The sequence below is a fragment of the Frieseomelitta varia genome, unplaced genomic scaffold, assembly GCF_011392965.1.
Source record: "Frieseomelitta varia isolate USP_RPSP 00005682 unplaced genomic scaffold, Fvar_1.2 scaffold_20, whole genome shotgun sequence".
NCBI lineage: Eukaryota > Metazoa > Arthropoda > Insecta > Hymenoptera > Apidae > Frieseomelitta > Frieseomelitta varia.
The window spans coordinates 37859-61464 of NW_025109750.1; the positions used below are offsets into that span (position 1 = coordinate 37859).

At 35.5% G+C, this 23606-nt stretch overlaps 1 protein-coding gene across 6 annotated transcripts in view; it reads left to right on the forward strand.

The window, feature by feature from the left end:
• The window catches only part of LOC122526860 (glutamate receptor ionotropic, kainate 2-like), an 80859-nt gene that overhangs the window by 33924 nt on the left and 23329 nt on the right, over window positions 1-23606 (forward strand). For 3 of the 6 annotated variants that reach the window (XM_043650457.1, XM_043650460.1, XM_043650462.1), the window contains 3 exons: window positions 11407-11508; window positions 11617-11718; window positions 13827-14030. In XM_043650457.1, coding sequence (XP_043506392.1) covers window positions 11407-11508; window positions 11617-11718; window positions 13827-14030 — 408 coding nt within the window. Of the gene's footprint in view, window positions 1-11406; window positions 11509-11616; window positions 11719-13826; window positions 14031-19867; window positions 20072-23606 lie in introns of all 6 variants that reach the window. The other 3 variants (XM_043650459.1, XM_043650463.1, XM_043650461.1) reach the window with 2 other exon arrangements.

The following is a 23606-nucleotide window of genomic DNA, read 5'->3' on the forward strand; positions in this document are numbered from 1 at the left end:
TCACGTGGCCGTGTTATCCGCGATCCATCGAGACAGTTTCGCGCGCTTTGCAATGCTAATGACAACCGGTTGGCATTTAGCCGGCATTTGGAAATATGCCAAGGCGTGCGTGCCGCCTATCGACGAATACGTCGACCATGTACTCAGGACCGTGATATTCAATTCCATTCCATCGAACGGAGAGAAGCGTACCACTGTTCGTGATACACCAACGGACAGTGCGCGGATTCTACGAATGTGTCTTCGACACACTGGCTGGATCGGTCGACACGATCGAGAGATTAAATCTTTGACTCGTCAGAGGCGTGTTCGAGCAGCATGATTGTTCTTCGGTATTGTTCTACAGAGTGTTTCGTAACTTGTGGGCCCTGGTAAAACTAGCTTACTAGAGTTTGCTCTGTTTATGAAATTCATTATATCTCATAAACGAAGACATATAGGATATATATTTATATGACTTCTTTTTCATTATTTTTAGGCGTGCAATCAGCTCCCGAAGTGGGTAGCACAAGTTAAACACCCTGTATATAAATTAAATTTATTTTAAAAAAGCTAGTTATTAATAAATACGACAAACATTTAATTTCTAAATATATATTTATTTTTTTTTATTTTACAAAAATTATATATATATATATATATATATATATATATTTAGATCATTTACTTTCAAGATAATTAAATTATTAAAATAAATTAATTAACCCTGATACAAAAGGTACAAAATAAATTTTACTTATTCATTTTTTGAAAATTCATTTTCATTACTTTAAACTATTAATAATATTATTAATTTTTAATTATTATTGAAATATATTTTTATTATAAAACTTTATTTTAATATATTAATTTGAAATTGTAAATGTATATATATATAATAATAATAATAGAAAATTTTTAATTAATTAATATAATTTTTATCAGTCTAATTTAAAATTTTTTATTTTAATATGCCCTTTATATTTTATATTTCTCATTAGACTATTAATTAATTTACATCAAATTCCATTTAATTTAATTGAAGGAGAATCTGAATTAGTTTCATGACGACGTAAATAAAGCTGGCTGTTTCGAATGTAATTAGACACTTAATCGGTCGAAGAATTGACGACAACATGAAACATGGTTGACAACAACACGAGTATAAACGGAATATCCTTTTAGTCTCGCTGTAAAAAAAAAACCCGCGGAGACGCAACTTGTCCCTGAAGGTTCTGTTGAGTGACGTTTGCCACGTAACGTCTCCATAGAGACACGAGGGATACGATTGAGCAACGAAAAGCCCTCGACGATTCCCGTTAATTACGTGCTCGCGTATAAACCGTGCAACCGCTCGTCTACAGCGGCCCTAATTGTTTGCTCGAGTCGCGGAATACTTAGGAGTTCCGAGAGACTGCTTCGCGAGTCGTATTGAGCCCGTAGAACGTCGAACGAATACTCAAGTAGAATCGTTGATTCTCGGTTGCTGATTATACCGATCGTGATGAGACGGTGGTATAATCGGCCGTCCGATCATACGCGAGTTTTGTACCACCTGAGATGTCTGACTGGCAATGTTCTCTTCTACTTACAATACGTAAGTGGGGACTCGCTGTGCGTGTTTTTAAATGAATATATTATGTTATATATTATGTCATCATATATTAGTTGTATTGTGCTTCACGTAGTATTATATAATATATATTATACGTGAAATTTATCAACAGATCGATTTTCCAATTATTATTTACTATAATATATACAAAATGTGTTCTATATAATTCAGTGCAACAAAAAGCAAAAATAAAATTATATTGTGAACTATATAAAACAAATAACTAAAGAAAACTAAATTGATTGTAGCGAGTACGTGAAGTGATTTTGAACCAAGTTTAAATTATATTTCTGAAAATATCAGTAACATTAAAAATGTACTGTAAATTACATAAAAATCTCCGTAGTCTACTCATTACCGATGTTTATCACTGAATTTCCATTGCGTCCAAGCTGTATGTCTTTAATTTATTTATTACACCACAGATTACAATTTACACGTCAATTTTCACCGAAATAATGAAACGTTCATTTTAATACAATTTTCATCGACGTCAAGCCGGCTGTGCATCTTTTATGCTGTAATCCCATTAAAATGAGCGTAAAGCGCGCGTAAACCGCTGCTATAAACGCTCGCCGCGCGTTACATTCGCCGTAAAATCTCTCGTCAAATCATTCCTGACGATGAACACGTGATGGACAGCAACGCAACCATTTGATAATGAAATTACCAGACGACGGGGAAGTTGATGACGTTTACTAATTAGGTGCTTTGCTGTCTGGCTACGCGACATCGTTGAAACCGAAAGAGGTGCAAGAAAACGAAGCCCGATAAATTGTCGTGGCGATCCGGTGGCTGTATCAAAAAGCTACTGTATTAATTTACTAGCTGACATAGTTTCGATTACACTTCTCCTTTCTATTCTTTTTTTTATTTTTTTGTTACAAGCTAGTTTGAGTGTTATTATTGTTAAATTGTTTAATGATTATTATTATTTGGTGTTTATATTTAATAATATTTACTGTTATTTAAATTCAGTAATTTATTAATTATATTTAATTTGCATCAAACATCAACAATTGTATTATAAAAGTATAATTAGATAGAAGTATTATTTATATAGCGTCGTAAGATTTTTAAGCGAGGATATCCGCGCACATCGAGTTACACTCGCGTAAATAGAAAAAGGCGTTACTAGTCAGACGTTGCGAGTTCTAAGTAGACAAAACTCGCGTACTATGAGACATTCGATACAATTTATGTAATCAGAGTATAATCAGAAATTCTACTTGCGAATAAACCAGATTAAAAATCTTCAAATTTCATAAATACTTTTTAAATTAAATAACTGTAGATTCAGATAAAAAGATACGTAGAACTTTGTAGAAGTATACAGACTATGAGATAAAGTAGTTAAACTAGTTAAAAGGATGTTCGTGACCAGACACATTAACTCTATGCAGATTAATTCTAAGTTGATCATATATTTATATGAGCCAACACTTGGTATTAATTAATTAATTTGCTGTAACTCAGTCAATGTGAACTAAAATTCAATAATTTTACTTGCACGATGAGAATATGAGAAATTTGACTATTAAAACATTTATAAATTATTGTAGACCTCTGTAATCCAGCAATACTATCTGAGAATTTTAGCATACTGATGCCACAAGAACGTACAATCCTGGCAAAAAAGTTTTCGATGAAACACAAGTATTCGAAACATTGAAATTCTTCGCGTTTACAAATTGAACTAAAATCAGCAATTCTATCTTTCCATGTATATGTAAAATATAATAGCATTTTAAAATACAATTGTATACGCGTTATATCCAATATTTTTAAAATACAATATTATATGTATTACAAGCGCATTATATGTACTTTTAAAGATTAAATATCTTTGACTACTTGCTTCTGATGAAAAGATGTCCCTTTCTACTAGGAACAATATTACAATTTGATAATGGATTCTCAGATATTTATGGGAAATTCGTATAGAAATGCATAGAACATGAAATTAGAAGCAGGAGAAACGAAGCTCAATAAATTATCGTGGCGGCGAACGTCGACCAAAAAGTGGGAATCTCCAGACTACAGTAGAACGTTAATTCATTGGCCAGACAGGATTTTCGATTTCACATTCTCTTTTTGTTACAAACCGCCGAGTTACGTAACATGGCTGAAAGTTATCCATCGCAAACTACAGTATTCTGGGTAAATTTATATCACACCGGCAAGCACGGCTCGTAACGTACAGTCACGTTGGTGAAAGAAGTAAAATAAGAAGCACGAGCGGCGAAGCAAAAAACGATCGTGCAGTTTACTCCAGCGTAACAAAATTGAACTTTATTCCGGTGGAAAATTTTTAGTAGATGCAAGCGGCTGAAAAGGAATAGTTAAAAATCTGTCTGTGTTATTTTCATTGTATCTCTTCTGTTTCCTTGTTCCTCTAGAGGAATTATTGGGCAGTAGTTTAAATATACTAGATCGTAGCTTTTTTTGTATACATTCATATTTTTTAGTAGATACTTAAATATTTAAAGTGGTTGGATCATACATCTTGAGCAGCTTTGTGCTTTTACGTTTCTCACAAATGCATGAAAATCCACAGTATATTTATAATACTTTCTCGTAACATTGTTAGAACAAAATTAGCTCTTAAATATGTATAACGTTGTACTGCAGATGAATATAAGAGTTTGTACTACATTACCAAAATTTGCCATTTCGTTTTACATTCTCTGAAAGAAATTTGAACTGGTAATAAAATTAAAATAAAGTGGGAAATTCCAGAAATAATTAATTTCATTCTAAATTATTGCGATTTCCAATAATTTGGATATCATGGTTCAATGATATCTGTCAGGTGTTCAAATTATCACATACATTTATTCATTGTAGAATACTAAAATTGAGCTATTAAATATTAAATATCGTTAAATTTATTTATACCGAGATTCGTCACAATTTCATACGTTCTTTGTTAAAAACGATGGAGAATATTACATTCGTCCAATTTCGAAGAAAATTATAATCAATTCGATAAGACTAATTGAGAGTTAAAACTGTTACATAAATTTATTCGTCGTAAAGTTAAATATATCAATTTATCACAATTCGATGCGTTCGTATTCTTTATACATCACGAAGGAAAAGAAATTAATTTGCCATGCAAGGACACCATGAATAATCCTGGTTGGTATCGTCTAGTTATTGCCTTTTTAATTCGCTGCTTATACCCGGAACTTAACGAGCATTCTTGGCCAAAATGCCAAGAAGTTATCCGTCGTTGGTGCGCAACTTAGATCCAACTTGCACGCTTGAAACTGGAACAGAGACCGGCCATTAATTTACGAACGCAGGGTGTTGTCTCGGCCGCTGTTTCGTGCCACAAACTCGCTTCTGGTTTCCGCAATTTAAGGACTCGCATTCTCTCTTGGCCAAGAGAAATCTTTTTCTATTTCCCTCGTTCTTGCTTGTTCATTCCTCGTCTTTGTCTTGCGTAGAATAGATATCATTTTTTGGAGTGACTGGACACGTGGAATAATTGAAAATGATGTTTAATTTGTGTTAGGTCATTAGACCGTCGTTTCTTATTTTATTCTGTAGAATATGATGGAATATATAATCAAATATTCTGTTATTTCAATACCTGTAGTTTACTTGTTATTAAATGTAGAAATTAATTCGGTGCTAGATTATTAAAAGGAACAACATTATGTTCTTTCTCATTCAGTGTTGAAGAATTTTCTAACGAAAATTTAATACGACCAAGATCGTCTCGAAATAGAAATTGAAAAGTTGAAAATTCGGAGAACTTTTAATAAGATAGACAATTAATTTCCTATTAAAATTGATCCATGAAGGTGTCAAATTAATTTTTTGAACCTCGAATTTTATAATATTTCTTATATTATTATTATTTATATATTATTTATATATTATTATTTATATTATTTGTATATTATATTATTATTATTGTATATCTGATTACTGAAAATTACTATCGTACTATTATATACTACTATTATATCATACTACTGTTCATGGAAACGGATTTTGTGAATTTTCGTAACGTTTCAACAATTTAACAATATTCTTAAGTTCTAATTATAAGTATATAAACATAATATGTTTCATAGTTGTATATCCGTATAATCTTTAAGACAAAAAGCATGTGAATTTCTCTCTGTACTGTCAGTATGCACAGCAATGTCCATGCTGCTAATAATCCTAGTAGCGAGTTTTATAGCGTAAAAAAAAAAAAAAAAAAGAAAAAACGTTTATATTCACAAAGGTATCGCCAAGAAACTATATGCATCAATATTTTTCTGACCGACTGTACGCGAAGTTGTAAATTTTCCAGCTTCGTAGATACCGGTGTGATTCGATCTACGATGTTCGGAAAAGTTTTGCTGCTTCTGCAGCTGACGTTTGTTCCGTAGATATTTCTGTCAGCCGGCGCGAAACCGTGAAGAGAAACGTGTGAAAGAAAAAAACGGAGAAGCATGAGTCTTCTTCGAAATATTTCAGCCAAGTCTTACGTCGAAACTTTCCCTCGCTCTTTTGTGCATCTCATCCCGCAAGAAACGACTTTTCACGAAAGTTTGCAGCTAATTGGCCCAAGGAATAGGAAAAGGGAACGAATTGTTGTGTGAAGTGTCGTGGAATTTATTTAAAAGATCAACGAGTGAAGAATCGTGATCTTTATGATTACGAGGGAGATCGTGAATTATTTCTGCTTTATTTTCTCGAAGATTTCTATGTGTTCGATATTGTACATTCGGTCGCAGGTTGATTTGCACGCGGAGCATAATCGTACACAGCTATTTCAACGTTTCGAGTTTCGAGCGAATCCCCTTGCGATCAATTTGTTCATTAATAATTCCATGTGCATCCGCGCGACGCTCTATTGTTAATTAAGTAGGGCGAAATTTCGACGTATGTAGAAAACACAAACACAGAGAATTGTTTATCTGTGAAAATTATAGCAGGGAAAATCTGATAAGTCCTCTTTGATCAATTTTTTTAATTTCCTCGTCACTCGATGGTTAAAGGCAAGCATATTATTAAGTAAAGAAAAATTTGCAACAGTTAGCAAAGACAATTATGAAGAATGAAATTATTACAGGACTGAAGAATCGCTGGTTTTCAATTCCTCGATAAAAGAACTAAAGGTTGGCGTAAAGGACGATAAAGGAAAAAAATTCGATATCGCGGTAAATTCCCCGTGTCCGATAGAATGGACATAGAATCGTTCTTCGGCTCATATCCTTGCCCAGACCCGATCGAGTGTTGGTCCTTTTCAACGCCTCCAGGACTCCATAAAAATCAAAATCTAATAACGCTCGTTGCCGGGTAACGGGACACAGCGGAAAGTGGTCCTCAAAGAAATTCCACGGAATTATTGCACCGACTGGCTTACGCTCTTATTCACAACTATCACACTCCTAACACTTATTTATATCGAACGATATTCGATTAGTGCAACTTCACACGATGATTGAAATTTAATCTAATAGCAATATCTCGGTACGTAATTAACATGAATGCACGGTATACGTAATTTAAATAAATGTTATTGACCGAAATTTGAGATCTTCGATATAAAACGAAAAGTCTATGTGAAGAGAAAACCCATTGAAAAATTAATGTATTGAATTGTATTGCGTGTTAATTATGAAATATGCCATTTAGTAAGAATTGAAGAAATTCTGGAAAGAGAAAAATATTTGAAGAATATTTGGGTGGTAAAATATTTTACTTATGCATAAACAGTAATTTTCTACGAATTATTTAAACATATGCAATACGTGTAATAATTACATGCAATATTTATTATTACATACCACGTATAAATGAATACGTAATAAATTATTTATATGTTTATTACTAGTATGTATTTACATAAATTATGTAGGAAACAATAACGATGTTATTACAAAATAATGGACCGATCTGGCGAACGGTCAGATTATTTCAAGCAAATACAAATCGTAATATATTTCAATATATTTTGTTTAATTAGCCAATGATTTATGGATAGAAGTGTGAGTTCATCGTTTTCTTCTCTCCGCGTAGCTTTTATTTAATCAATTCCGCCAGTTTCGCGATATTGAGAAGCTCGCCTGAGATCTTTTTATCATTCGAATAAACTCTGCATTCGCTGGAGAGGAGAGAGGGAAGGGGGAAAAATCCATTTGGTTTTATGCAGCCGGTAAACACGGTTCTAGACTGAAGAACGAATCCCCGGTTGCTTCGTAAATTTTTTTCGCAAGATCATAGCCGACGTAATACTTCCCGTCCCGTGGTATTCGAAGTGTTTTAGAGATTAAACGCAATCAAAGGCTCGAGCATGCGCGTTTCCGTTAACCAATTTTTTAATAAACAAGGTACGAGTGAATTTAAAAAAACCAGAGAGAATTTTATGTAGAAAAAATTGCTGAAAACGGCGAATTAAATGAAGACTATGCGTACAAAATGTGTTATATGAATTCATGGGGTATTTTCACTCGAAAGAGCAAACGATTTGATTTCCACTCTTGCATTCGATTTTTACTTCTTATGTAACTGCTATTATGAATGTTCTTTTTTTTTCTTATGTTTCAAATGATACGAATGATGATAATGTTAAAAAATACCAAGTTCGTAGCTTTACTAACTTTAATCCTAATTTAAATATTGCCTATGACCTCTGAATTGACTACGATGTATTAAAATAAAATTAATGAAGCAAATATTTGAAATTGTTGGACAATGAGCAATGTTTTCGAACCACTTTTTGAATAGTTTTTAAATTTAGAAACGTTGAATTAAATATTATATAACAAACAATTATTATTCCAAGCAATAAAATATTGTATTAAATTATTCAACGTTCAATTTAAAAAGAAAGTAAACTATACAAATGTACAGATATTGTATTAAACGATAAAATACTGTATTAAGTTGTGACATTTGATTAAAAAATACGAACATTTAATTAAATAGACGAGCATTGTGTTTAAAAAAATATCGATAATTTTAGTGTTCTTCTTTATCATCACCAAATGACATTTACAGTCAGATAAAACTAAACCTATAATTTATAGTCGATGATATCTGCCAATTATAAGCCACGAATATCTGCTTCTTGTTGTTAGATACTTTTCGTTTTTTATCTTCAATAGCAACCGAGATAATCCAGATGTTCAGTTCAAGTGGAACACCAAATCTGTCGTGATTCGCACCATCGTCGATGCAACTTCCACAAAGAAGCACGCGAAAGAAACGCGACACAGAACGTGTTAATTAACGCTACCGTCACCAGTTCTTCGTTCTCCGGCAATACACCGCTAGCAAAACTGTTAAATTGCAGTTATACATCATCGTGTCGCTTCGTTCGTCGTTTCTTACTTCTCCGTACTGTCCTCCGGGCGAGAATTAGCGCGACTATTTTCCCGATAAAACTCAGAAGAACTCGAACTATAAATTCCTCAGGAACGAAACGACGAAGGTCGCGCAAGACTCGAAAGCCACCTTCGAAATCGCGATTATTACGCTTTTTATCTGTTCCACGAGATAGTAGGCGAGTTGAAAAACAGCGTGACTATTATTATTATTTATTTTCATTATTTATTACTACTTGTATTTCGAACAAATTCAAACTGGAAACTTCCCGAAAAGTGAAACGAAAAGAAATCTTGCACGAATCTGAAAACTATCATGCTTTTCATCCATCCATAATTTGTAGGATAGAGATCAGAGATGTAACTGATTTCATCATCAGGTTAGAAATTTTATTTCTTTCTGTTGTTTCTTACTTTCTCGAACTGTTCTCGAAAAATGGCACCTTGCCCAGAGGGAGATCCAAATTACAAACTTCCCAAGAACCTGGAGTTTCCTTCTAAACCATGATTATGTCTCTAATTTGAATAGCAACGATCAAACCACCCTCCTCCCCCAAACAGTCCTTCTCAAATCATCAAATCATTCACGACAAAAGTTAGCCATCTCGCAGAAGAAGCCAAACCTAAAATTTCCTGAAGGAATGAAATAGCGGAAACCGTACAATAACCTGAAACTTCCTCCTATTAAGCCCCTTTTGTAATCGAATTAAAACTTTCCTCTCTTATCAAATTATTCTCAAAATAAGGATTAACGTGACTATCTCTCCCTTCCCTTCCCCCCCAAAAAAGAAAACCAAAGTACAAACTTTCCAAGAAACAAAACTGAGACTTTCACAAGAAACCTGAGACTTCCTTCTAAACCACGATTATCTTATTCCTGCCTAATTTGTATGACATCGTTCCACGGGATCAGAGGAGGATTTCGTGGCCGAGTATAAGAGTTTCCACGCTTAAAAAGTCGTTATTGCGACGAATTCTTCCTTCTTGGCTTGCTACACCGTGCGAAAATATTTGAAGAACGTGTCGGATGACACGCCGCGGGCTTGTATCCCTGTCGACGAGGAGATCGTGGGCCGCATAAATTTGAGAAACGAGCCGAGGTGACTTCGACTACCGGCGGACTTTTTAATCTCTTCGTGCCGAGTCTGGCTGCTGCGCGCTGCTCGTTTTCGTTTCTCTCGCCGACGAAATGGCCACCGGCTCGGATGCAAATGCGCAATTATGATTCCCGGCGATCGTGAAAAGATTTTTTTTCTTTCTTTTTTCTTTCTTTTCGAACTCAAACCCGGGAGCTATCGACAGATCTTGCAACTTTGACTTGCGACTTCTTTCGCTTTTGCTCTACTACTGATTTCTTATTATGTTACATATTATATGATCGACTTGGTTTTTGATTAATATTTTATAATTGACTTAATTGAAAGTACAATACAATTCTGTGAGAAATTAAATTGAAAACTCTCATATATCAATAACTTGTTTCTATAAATTTAATCCAAAATAAATTCAAATGTCATTAATTTATAGAAATTAATCAGTATATCTCTTTAAATGATAGCTTGAATCCTTCGTTGCATTGTAAAGTTTCTCTTTACACTGTACGTTCGTCTGCGAACCGTGGACAGATTACGATCAATACTATTCATTCGGGAGGCTTGTCAAGTTTCAGTAGATCCATCTCGCGGTATCAATGCGTCTAATAAAAATAGGATAATAGTGAATACTTTGCAGTTACTGAATCAAGTAGATGCTGAAATTATTCTGTTCAAAGTGGTATCCACCCTCTGTGCTAACTTTTCGCCCCAAATGTCAATCACAAGAGAAAACTTGGGTAAGCCGGCACTGTAGCCTAAAGCTCTAGATGCCCAAGTTCTCATTTAATGTACCACTAGTGAGCAAACTACACCAATCGAATTATTCATTACGGATATTTATGCAAATGTAAACTTTTACATCATCAGAGTAGCTAGAATCTGAATATCTTGAATACTTTCATACTTCAAATGTCCCAATACTGTGCTCTCCTAAATCCTCAAATTTCTAATTTTTTTTTTTTTTCTCAGTAGTCTGTAGGTGTGTGCAGTGCCTGTAACCTGCATATATAAAGAGAGATGATTTGTGGATACTTGTGAAGTTTAGGGTTTTGTGAGGCTACAGAATGTGGAGTTTGTCAAATTTCTAAATTTAATTTAAACCTTTAAATTTTCAGTAAATGCGTGAAAATCTGCAGATCACGATACTATTGGGTATCTATTTATTTTATAAAATAAAGCCCAGCATTGTTCTCGGTTTTTTTCTTCCAAACGTTGTATTTTTATTATTAAACGCACGAAAAATAAAAATAACTGCAATAACACAATACAACTGTAATGGAAAAATATTCCATTAACATCGAATATTCAGTTTCGAAATCGTATCGATGACAGTCGAAACAAAATATTCCCTACAATAATTTTCACAACATCATCGTTCTTGCAGGTCGAGATGAAGGGTATTTCCGGTCCCATCGAATTCAAAGAAGGACGCAGAATCCAATTCAAACTGGACCTGTTGAAACTCAGGCAACATTCACTCGTCAAGGTGCTTTCCCTCTCTCTTTCTCTCTCTCTCTCTCTCTTTCTCTTTCTCTCTCTGTTGAAATGTCTCGTTTCATAAGCATCGTAAAACATCACGTGAGAATTAAAACAGGTCGGCGAGTGGCGTCCAGGCGCCGGCGTCAACGTGACGGACACCGCGGCCTTCTTCGAACCAGGATCAGCGAACGTCACTCTGCTCGTCATCACTATACTGGTGAGTATTAACCACTCTTAACTCCTCCTCTTTTGAAACGTCGCTGGTTCCTATCTGGAACAACGAGAAGACAATCTCTCGTGTCGCGTATTTTATTTTAATCCTGGAGATCCAGCCAGATCATAGTTGACTCGTTTATTGTTTCGATCTTTTTTTTTTTCGTGATTAATATTTTTAACTTATTTCAAAAAGTCTTTGCAGGAGAATATGAAGATACTGACAAAATTGAAAGATTGCTTAACTTTCGGTGAAAAATCGTTCATGTTCGAACTGTTGCAGATTCGTGAAGAGAAGTTGTATAATGAAGTTTCAAGTTTCTGTGTGTCCACAATAAATAGTTCATCTTTTCTCGATGAAGTTTTACAAATTTGAACGTTTGTACGGACAATGCAGAATTTTTTTCCCCATCGTGGATTTGAAGACTGAAGTTTCTCATTTACAATGACTCCTGAAAACTGCACGCTCGATTTGTCTTTTGTTTCTATCTTTAAATGAAAAGTGTGCGTGACTTACAAATACCATAAAAAAGAAATGAATTATTCAGAAACTTCAAACTTTAAAACGAGTCCAGACAGAATGTTGCACGAACTTACGAACAATTTAAACATGAATAATTTTTCCGCCAGAAATTAAGTGATCCTTCGATTCTTCAGGCCGGTGTAAATAATTTTCACTTGGTTCTCCATGGATAAACAAATCGTTTTCGTTCCGATCTCCGCGCTTGAACGTTGCAACACTTTACGCGAAGCGACAGCCTAGGAAAAAATTCACTAGACACCGATCGAAGATCAACGATCTCGTGAAAAATCGAGCGACGATTCGCTAAATTGATCGAGACGTTTCAGGCACACGAGCGATGCAACGAAGCGTGCATTCGCGGGGGGGAGGACATTTACTTGTGACGAAGTAATAAACAGCAATTATGGAGCCTCGTACTTTATGTCCGGTGTCCGTAGCGCGTCGTATCGAACGATAAAGGCTAAAGTGGCATAAAATCTGCAGCTACGTTTGTCGGGTATAAAACGAAATGCGTCGACGAGTCGTGAAATCGAGGGAGGAAAGAGTTGCTACAGTCTGAAGTTTGAAGATACTGGCCATTTTTGCCACGAACAAATAGGGAAATCGTAGAAACACAAAATTGTCGTAATCCAGTTCAGACTATAGTGCAGCGAATTGTTCATGATTTTTCAATTTTTATTTAGCTTTTGGACACAGAAACGTGTTTTCTTTCTTTGTTTCTTTAATTTCTGTCTTTCAGTTGCTTTTTCTTTCTTTTAATGATGAACGATGAAAATGTTAATAGAAACTGTCAACAACTATCGTGTTTCGGTTCAGATTGTGGCCAATTGTGCGCAGTTTAATTTTCATTTCAAATTTTTCTCATCTTCGTTTTAAATCATCTTCTTCTTTAATTTTTAAGTAACAGAGATTAGACACAAAGTTATCACAGCTCAACTCAGATTGATGGTAAATTATACGCATTCTTTTCTCTTAATTTTCAATCTAAATTTGATTTTTCGTTTCACATTTCAAGAACGAATGTGGAAATAGAAAACCTTTGTAGTCTTTAATATCTATTGTACGTGTGCAATATTATAACTTTGTATATTTACAGATGCCAAACATTCGTATTCTCATTACAGTGTTAATGAAATTTTAATATCTTACACGAAACACGTATTATATAATACATGACACAATATAAACTTCTCTTAATGTTTCATTCAACTAAAAAACACTTTTTTAGTAAGCGTTCGAATATTTCGTTGCTCGCAGCAATTTTTTACAACACAAATATACATATACCTCGCGACTTGAGAAATCTCAATCAAATCCCAACCAGAAATTCTGTTCGCCAGAATCGTGCAAGAAGATTTCAAATCACCGTGAATTTTCCTGTCATTTCGATCGGATTAATCGACAATAACTTCGATATAATAATTACACAATGGCCTATCGACGCAATTTTTTTCGAATTATTCTGGACAGCGATAGAGAAATCGTATCGATACGAGAGAGACGTATCGTGCACCGTGCGAGAAACCGTGTATCGTACAGATCTGACAGCGTGTTCCGTTGTTTGCATGGGGCCGCCCGTTGCCACGCAGGAAATACCGTACGTGATGATGCACTACGAAAAAAACTACACGGGGAACGCGCGGTTTTACGGTTTTTGCGTGGACCTGCTGGAGGCGGTGGCCAGGGAGGTCGGCTTCTCATACAGATTGGAGCTGGTACCGGACAGGAAGTACGGCGCGAAAGATCCGGAAACCGGCGAGTGGAACGGCATCGTCAGAGAACTCATGCGACATGTATGATTTGGTTTGTTTCATTTCTCTCATCTCACTTGGTTCTCCACAACCTTCTCGCTCACGCACGCGAGAAGGTTGGTTTTCCACTTGGGTAACTATAGAACACACACACGCATACTATTTGTAATTACATACAGTTCTCACACGGTTTGACACACCATAGACAGTTTATAGTCTTTTCTTTCTCACTTTCCACTAACTCCATTAGATTACTAACTCTTTAGTCGATACACCATCAACGATACTAACCACTACAACGATTTAACTGTTAACACTCGTCGATAGACACAGACGCACCTGTTAGTTATAATATTAGGTTAGGCTAGACGATCGAATTGAACGTTTGGCGAGTGAATTGCGTTGACGCTTTGATTTGGAGCGTGTCAATCGATGTCTTGGTCAATTGATTAAAAATCAATAATTCTCGAGTAACGGTGGAAGATGAAACATTGGACAGAAAGAGAAATAAAGAAAATAACGTTTGATCGAATGTATTAACCTTGGAACTTCCTCTTCGTAGTCGTAATATTCAAACGCAAAATTTAATCATGTAAAATTGATTGGAATGAAGTTTATTATAATTTTAATTAAAATGTGAAATGTATTAACGCAACGCTGGCCTCTAATGGGTTGAAAATTGTGTTATCTATTCATGCTATTTTATGGTGTTCTACGTGAAATATTGAAGAGCGCTAATAATTATCATAATGAATGTCAAATAATCTTGACTACCTATATTTTATATAAACCTAGTATAACTCGTTTTATGAATTATATACACTTTTTCTGCATTTATATTTCAAATTTTCTTTAATATTTCGTTATATATTAATTTTTGCTATATTACTTCGGAAAACAATTTTCGATCAAGTACAAATATTAGAAATCTCGTCAATTGAATTAAAATCGATGATTTAGTATGACTATTTTATTAAACAAATGAGGTATAAAATAATAATAGAAAGTAATATTTCATAAAATATTACAAATTAAATATAATATTTTATACTTCAATGGTCTCAGTAGTCTTGAATATCTTTGAATAGTTTAATCGAACATTTTTCGTCCGGAGCATTATACGACTAAAAAATAAATATATTAAAATAATCTTTATTTAAAATAATACTCTATTAAAAAATACTCTATTAAATACTCTACAAAAAAAATATACCAAAGTTCTAAGAAATTACTTTTGATACTAGTAGACACTAAAGAAATTACTTTTAAAATAATACTCTATTAAAAAATACTCTATTAAATACTCTACAAAAAAAATATACCAAAGTTCTAAGAAATTACTTTTGATACTAGTAGACACTAAAGAAATTACTTTTAAAATAATACTCTATTAAAAAATACTCTATTAAATACTCTACAAAGAAAATATACTAAAGTTCTAAGAAATTACTTTTGGTACCAGTAGACACTAAAATACCTATTTATTTCGTATAAAGAGCGAGTACAAAAAATTCTTTGACCAAAATTGGCACAATTTTCACCACCAATTAAGACATCAATCGTCACGCTCAAAAATCAAAGTGTTCACATACGGTGCACTCTTAGTACCAGTGGATTAGGTGCTGTATACACAGACACATAGATGAGACAGTAGTCGAGGTAAATAGACAGCTCCTCCGGAATGTATAATACATAATACTTTGGACAAACGCGGAACAGTTTAACCTCTCGATGGGATTCAAGGGTGAAATACGTACTTGTTACGCCAGGAAGGATCGGCTGCACGACTCGATGATGAAAGTTGCGACGTGCGCGCAATACGTGGAGAATACGATCTTTCGATCACTCGACTCAGATTAAAATCACCTCTCACTTGAGGCAGGATACAGAGCAAGATACACGAAAGAGAAAAAAAGCAGGCATTGATTGTTAATCAGACACTCTTGTATTCGCGTTGCTTGTTATTAGAGAGTTCGACGTCTCTCGCGACTCGTCGTTTATCCACCAAACTTGTCTACCGTCTAAATCATCGTGATCAATCAGCCGCGCCACGTCCGGCCGACGAGTCGATGGTAAATCACTATACCGCGCGTTAATTACTCGCGAGTGTCTGCGCGTCGCGTAATGAACGCCGCAAATCCGGCGTGGATCATAAGCTGTTAATTGACGTTCGTCAGCGCGAATCACCGAGATACCTCTGAACTGACGTCTCTTTTATGCTAGTTTGCCACATTGCTGAATGTGTGTCGAAACCTTCTCTTCGTAATATGAAACGCTTTGTGCGATGCTTCGGTTGAAATCTGAATTACCAGCAGACTGCAGATTTCTATGCATTTCAAAATCTTTGACGAACTAGAGAGAAACAGTGGAACAGAATCGGTTTTTGAACGTCGATTTTAGTGAGAAATGTTTCTGACTTTGTTTTTCGATTATTCTTGCGTTTTATTTACGAACGTACAGTGATATGCTCGTTCGACCTTTGAAATATTTTTGCAGTTCAAAATGTATAAAAAGACACAGTCTACTGCGTCTTCGTTTCATTTGCATTCCATATCGGTTCCGGTTCATAAAAAATATGAAAATCCAATGTCATGGAATCCGTAGATGCAAATCTAGGATTGATATAACACATAATATTGATAACAACTGGACTGTGAATTTTTATACGTTTATGGGAATTCTAAATACACAGAAATATATATATATACTTGCACAGAGATTTGTTTCAATTACTGAGTATTATATTGTAATTTATATATATATATATATATAAAATACAAATTACAATATAATACTCAGTAATTGAAACAAATCTCTGTGCAAGTTCAGTTTTTCGGATTTCACTCAGAAAAGGAATATAAATCTGCGAGTCTCTTCTCAGTATAACGTTTCGAAATCCGTGACTTTAACTTTGAATTGCAAAGTGACGATCACGCAATTGAGATAAAGGAGAATAGACGAAAAGTCCATCAACGAAAGTTTCGCAAGTTTCTCTCTCTGTTCCTCTTTCGAAATCAATTCGTTTGCCTGTGAAGTTTGACATGATTAACGGAAGCCGCGACACACACGACCAATTTGCAATTCCGGGCAATACCGAAGACTTCATGTGCAAGCACCCGCCTGCGGGTTTGCCCGTTTACCGAAACAGGATACGCCTCCCTTAGAGAAACTTAAATTAAAGTTAAATGAATTCGATTTTCCAATTACTCGATCGCCAATCGCCCCGTCGACTCGCTATAAATTAACCTAATCTCTTTTACTTAGTACGTGTACGTGTGTGTGAGTGTGTATGCCAAAAAGCAACATTTTTCTGTTCGTGTCTTCGATTGTTGCGAAATATTACGGGATTTGAAGAGACGTGCATTACTCTATTACATTGATATATTCAGATTCATTTATATTTATTTGTCATATCATTTTTATTTATTCATATTCATTTTTTATTTTTTGTATTAATATCAACGTTATCGTGCACAAATGCCTAAACACTTTTAATTTGTTACAACTCAGACAAATTTCTTTAATTTAATCTCAATATACTTAATTAATAGATTAACAGATATTAGCAAAGGAAACAATTAATATCATAATAATTAAATGTTTAAAGAAATTCTGCAGAGTGACTTGAAGTATGTCTTCGTTATTTAAAATCTTACGACTCATTCGAAACGTGCATACCTATGTTTTCAATCACACTCGTCGAAAGTTCAAAAACTTTTGAAAATCATCAGAAGAACATATATATAAATAATTTATTTATATATATTATAATATATTACATTTATAATATAAATAATTTAATTAATATATTATAATAATATATTATATTTATAGCGTAAATAATTTATATATGTATATATATTATTAAATTATTAAATATATATATATATATATTATATATTTAATAATTAGTATATATATTATTAAATTATATATGTACATATATTATTAAATAATTTACATAGAAGGGATCGCGTGCAATAATAATAATAATCGCCCAATTATTATAACATATGCACGGTAGTCTAGTGAAACAAACAAGAGAAACTAATATCGTTCGCTATACTGTACGGTGATACGATATTGCATTACTCTCCCCCAATGTTTCTCCTCGGAGTGTCGAGTTCGCGTCACATTTGCAAAACGAGTTATATATCGCGTCGCGTTGAAAGAAAACAGAAAGATAGGGTGAGGTCACAAATGGAAAACTTTCTTACATTTTCGTTTATCTTTTTCTTCGTTCTTGCGGCGCGCCACGTCGGCGCACGAGGGAACGTTCGTGGTAATAGTCTATCGAGTGGTAATCCATTTAAACGGTAATCAGCATCGAACGCCGTCGAGTACCAGGTCTCGGTGCGTCGTGCATCTGCGGTAAATATCGATCAGACTCGAGAGACGAGTTCGAGACACGAGTGGAACGATGGTTGCTTGATGGCCGGCAAACATCGTCGTCTTTATTCCTTTCTTTTACTACTGATCGTTCGTCTCCCCTTTATCCAGAAAAGGAGAAATAATCGGCGTGATTTATAAATCTCGCGCCACGTAGCTATCTCACGGGTTAAGTATCTAGAGGAAGAGGTTAGTGGTAAGAGTTTCAAACGGTAGAACCATGGAGAGGAAGGATAGCGTGCCATTTGTACAAACGATTATTCTCGCGAAGGGAGGATCGAGATTCTTGGAAGGAAAAGAGTGAGAAAAAAAAAAATGAAAGGTGAGATATTAAAGGAGCTATTAAGACCGTTCGAGACCGACGAATTTTTCGAAGACTGTCGACAACAGATATTTCCTCTGCTTCTCGGAGTAGAATTACGTTCATGCTTGCGAAAGATGCAATATCTTGCTATTAATATGAAAAGGTGTGGATTTCATCCAGTGTATCGCATACTTACAATTAGTTTGATGTTTCTCTAAGCAAGGAAATCTAATGAACTAATTTAATGATTTCACATGAACGAAATAGTATCTTTGATATATTTCAAGAACTTCGATGTTCTTGGGTATCTTTAATTACTTACGTTCAATCGAAAATCTTACCCAGAGTTAGTAGAATAGTTAATCTCGTTGTCAGTCGTCAACACTGGAACTAGGTATCAGAGAAATCTTCATAGTATAATGAAGAACACAAATTTTTATTTATACACCAGCTGGAAAAATTTTATGGACAATTTTATATACATATTACATTTGTTTCGAAATTGGGAAAATTAAATAATACTCACACGTATTACGTTGATGATGCCACTGATACATCGGCAGTTACAATATAAAATACACATGAATACACATAAAAATTTCATTATCTACGACGACTGATCAAATTCTAACAACGTTCCAAGACCTTCTAGCGATTTATCCAAAATCATTAAAACTTCTGAAACGGCGCTCGTTACAAATCCACTAGAATCCAATAGAAAATTTCCCATGGAAAATTACGAATCAATTTCGAATCAACAGCAGTCGTCTCGTCGTCGGTCTCGAATTGTGTAAAAGGAAACAAGAAAAGGAAAGAGCAAAGACGATAAAAGATAGCGGTCTAAATAAAAGCGGGAAGATTAGTATCATTGAGAGCGAAAGAGGAACGCAGGAGGACTTAATGAAACGGAAAACTAGCAGTAGGAACGAGAGAACGTATGAACGATGCGGTAGAAACGCAGCGAACGATAATGGGATTGAGGATGAGAGGGAGGGAGGGGGGGGGGGGGGGGGGGGGGGGGGGGGGGGGAAGAGGGGAAATAATCTCGCGTAGGTATACGTAGGAATAAAAGGAAAGGCGTGGGGAAAGGTCAGGTCAGAGAGAAGAGCAGAGGAATAGAAGGAAGAGAAGATGAAGAGGAAGAGCAGTTGGAAAGGGTAGTAGATCCTTTTTATGGTCCCCGTAGGAGCAGCCGTACGTAATGCTGAAGAGCAGGGGGAATTTCAGCGGGAACGCACGTTACGAGGGCTTCTGCATCGACCTGCTCAAGGAGATAGCTCACATGGTGGGCTTCGGCTACAGGATCGAGCTCGTGCCGGATGGCAAGTACGGCGTTTACGATTACGAGACTGGCGAGTGGAACGGAATAGTCCGCCAGCTGATGGACAAGGTGAGTATGCCCTAACCCCCCTTCGAATGCGTCTACGCTCTCGTGGAAAATTTACATGTAACCGCGACGCCCGCAATTCCTCGTCGCGTACTCGTCACGATCACGCTGCTCTCACGGTGTCGAGTGATCGTAATACCGTTTGCTCGTAAGTATAACCGACCAAGTGTTTGTCGGGTGTACGTGTGTAGTTGAGCGCAGGCGTCCCTATAGACGAGGATGCTGAAGCGCGATCGACGATGAAGCGTGACCGGCTTTTGCACACGTTGTGAATGCTGCTTCTTGTTGAAAGGTATTGCGCTTTGGGGGGGATGCAGGTGCGAACGTTCGAAAAGGAAAGCGCCAAGATGTATAAGTGAAATGTGTGGGATTTGTGATTCAATTTTACGGTGGTACGATTAGATCAGGCCATTCCGTACTTTGTACTCGTATCGCCACGTTAGGCGAATGCATTATGATTGAAGACCAATGGGGGAGGGAAAAACAGGGAGCAGTTTTATAATTTAATATATTCATTTTTGCATTTGATATATTATATTGTGTATAAATGTATATTCAAATGGTTATTCTTGGAAAATGCAATTAATAATTATTGGAATTAAAAATTTTTTTAACACTCTAATCAAAACGCCATAAAATATTAACACATTCTTATCGTTTTATTCATTTATCATTTTCAGAAGATTTATATCTTCGAGTATATTCCTATCCAAATATATTTCTTTTTACCTATCGAATTTACAAAACCAACAAAAACGAATTAAATCACGAATGAGTGCAATTAACACGGAAATATAATTATGCGAAATAAATAATATCACAGTGTTTGAAGGTGTATTAAGCTTCTCAATATCTGTGACAAGAAAAAATAACTTAAATATACGAGTTAAAAAAAGAAAAGAAAGAAAAGAAACGACGTACACGAGAATGGTGGATTTCTCATCGTTAATTCATCTGGCGGATTCGTAACTCGTGATGCGGCCAAGTAACCAAGCGCACGTCCCCGGGTAACCGTCAACAAAGGTACAGAATGTGCAACAACACATTTCGTAAAGACAGTTTGCAATGCAAATCACGAGTCGATGCAGCGGAATGGTTGGAAATGCGTGCACCGTGTTCCCTGTTGGTTCTCGCGTGAGAGGTGTGAAACCATGGTTCCGTGTATGGTAACTTCAGCCGTCAACTAAAGCGACTAATACAAGCACAGTCGATTGGTTAAGCGTGGATTACGTCTCACAGATCTCTGCCTGGGGAATCGAACATTATCTGGCGATGGAGTTATTAAACAACTTGACGAAAGCTGCCTTGCAGAATCTGTGTGGAAATTCCATGAAGAAATTCCATTGAGAAAAAAGAGAGAGATGAAGATTCATCGAGCTAACGTTCATCTACGTTACTCGGGGATGAATCTAAAAGCAGTGTTTCCCAAACTTTCAATCAAAATCAATCTTCACTTCGAGAAACACAGTCTGACAATTATCAGAAACTTTCTTAACAGAAAATTCGAACAGATTTGGTTTTATTAAATCCGTATTACTGAATACGAGCTGCCAAATGCTGCGAGATTTCAATTTTTAGCCGCAATCTCTCTCTTGAAATCGGCGAAGTTCTCCCCGCCTGGGAATTCCTGCGAAACATGGCGACGCTCCGTTTATTTCGCGATCGTCCACTGACGGAACAAAAAGGGAGAACGAGCGAGATTAAAACTGTCGTAAAAAATACGAAGCTGACGCGTGTAACAGCGCGTGTCGGTGCAATCCCCTCCAAACAATGAAATTTTAGAAACTACTCTCGCAATGAATCTTTATTCCAAAAAACGTACGTTTCTTACGCGATGTATAAAGAATGAATCCCAACAATCGAGACTATAACGACGCTATAGCAGCGTTATGTGATTTTCGATTAATGGGCGTCGAGAAATGAATAAAGTAACAAGTTTAAATATACGTGCTTTTTTTATTTATTTATTTATTTTATTTTATATTTATTTATCGTATTTATTTATGTGTATATTTCTGTCATTATACTTTTTATAGAGATCGTAGATTTATATAAAGAATGCAGAAGTTAATCGTTTCTTATTAATCATTGACTTGTATCACTAGATATTCGAAGCAGCAAAAATTTATGTTTCACATTGTTTAATTTTAGAATATTGAATATTGAATTTTATTGGTAATCTCTCAGATAGAATGTAAAATAAATACTTGAATATTAAAAGCTGGATCATTTAATTTAATTTAATTTAATTTTATCTCTCAGAGAGAATATAAAATATAAAGTAAAATTATATCAGAAATATCTGTAATACTTGAGGATTATTTATAATGCAATTATCATAGTGTAATAATTAAACTGTTCTCTGAAACTGTCAACTGAAAGAATTTTCATTAGCAAAAGAACATTCGCATAAATTATTCTTAATGAGAGTTGACTCGCTGATAGACTTCTGAGCCCTCGTATCCATACCTAAATATTACACTGAGTCCGAGACAGTGTGTCTCAGCGTAATAATTAAAATATAATTAAAGGCAAGCATGGTGATAAACTACACCAAACTGGTCAGTGTGTTTCTTCTAAATACATCGCGAAACTCAATATATAAAACTCCTTTCCGATGAACAAGACAGAGTCCTGTCTTTTAATATTTAACGTCACAATGTCGACAAAATTCACGTTGTAACGATACTCTATTCGTTCGTCTATCTACCTACGAGTGTGAACGAGAACGTGTTCTCGTGAAGCTTAGCGAGAAATCGAGATTAGATACACGCCGGAGATTTGAAATCTCAAATTACTCCGAGTCACACCGACGCACCTCAACAAATGGATTTAACAGAAACTCGGCAGGGAAATTAGTCGAGGATAAGGAGGGGGAGGGGAGTAGAGAAAGGATAATTAACGGTGAAACGAAAACTCGTTTAAAGGAGAGCGCGCGTTTTGCAATGGGGGATGCGAAGAGAAATTTCCTGCGGCTAGGAGCATTTTTTTTTTTTCCGCCCCGCGCGCGCGCGCACTCAGCTGGAACGACAGCTGGTACAAAGCGGATGGCGCTATATCACTCGGGAGGGGCTTGTGTTATTAATTTTGTCAGACGATCATTAATAATTCGCGTGTCTAGGCGCTGGCTGGCCTTTCGGGAGAGCGCGACTTAATCACCGCGATTTTTCCGCAATAAGGAGAAAGGAGAACACCCGCTTGAATGATCGGCTATACTTGGGATTTCCTTTCGCCGTTTAATGGCGATAGATGTTTTGTATAATTTAAAAACCCGAGTGATTAATGCACGAGGCCTTCTGCTTTTTCTCTCTCGCTCACTTTTGTACGAGATACGGAAACAAATAAATTACACGCGAATATCACTTGGATGCAAATATTTTCGACGAGCAAAGTAATAATTGAAATTCGTCGTGGAAGATTAAATGATTAATTTACGAAACGTTGAACACATTTCATAATTTTGTCAACGCGACGTTTCTTTCGTTTAACTTATTATTCTCGTTATCTACATCTTCCATTTAGATTTCACGATTGTATG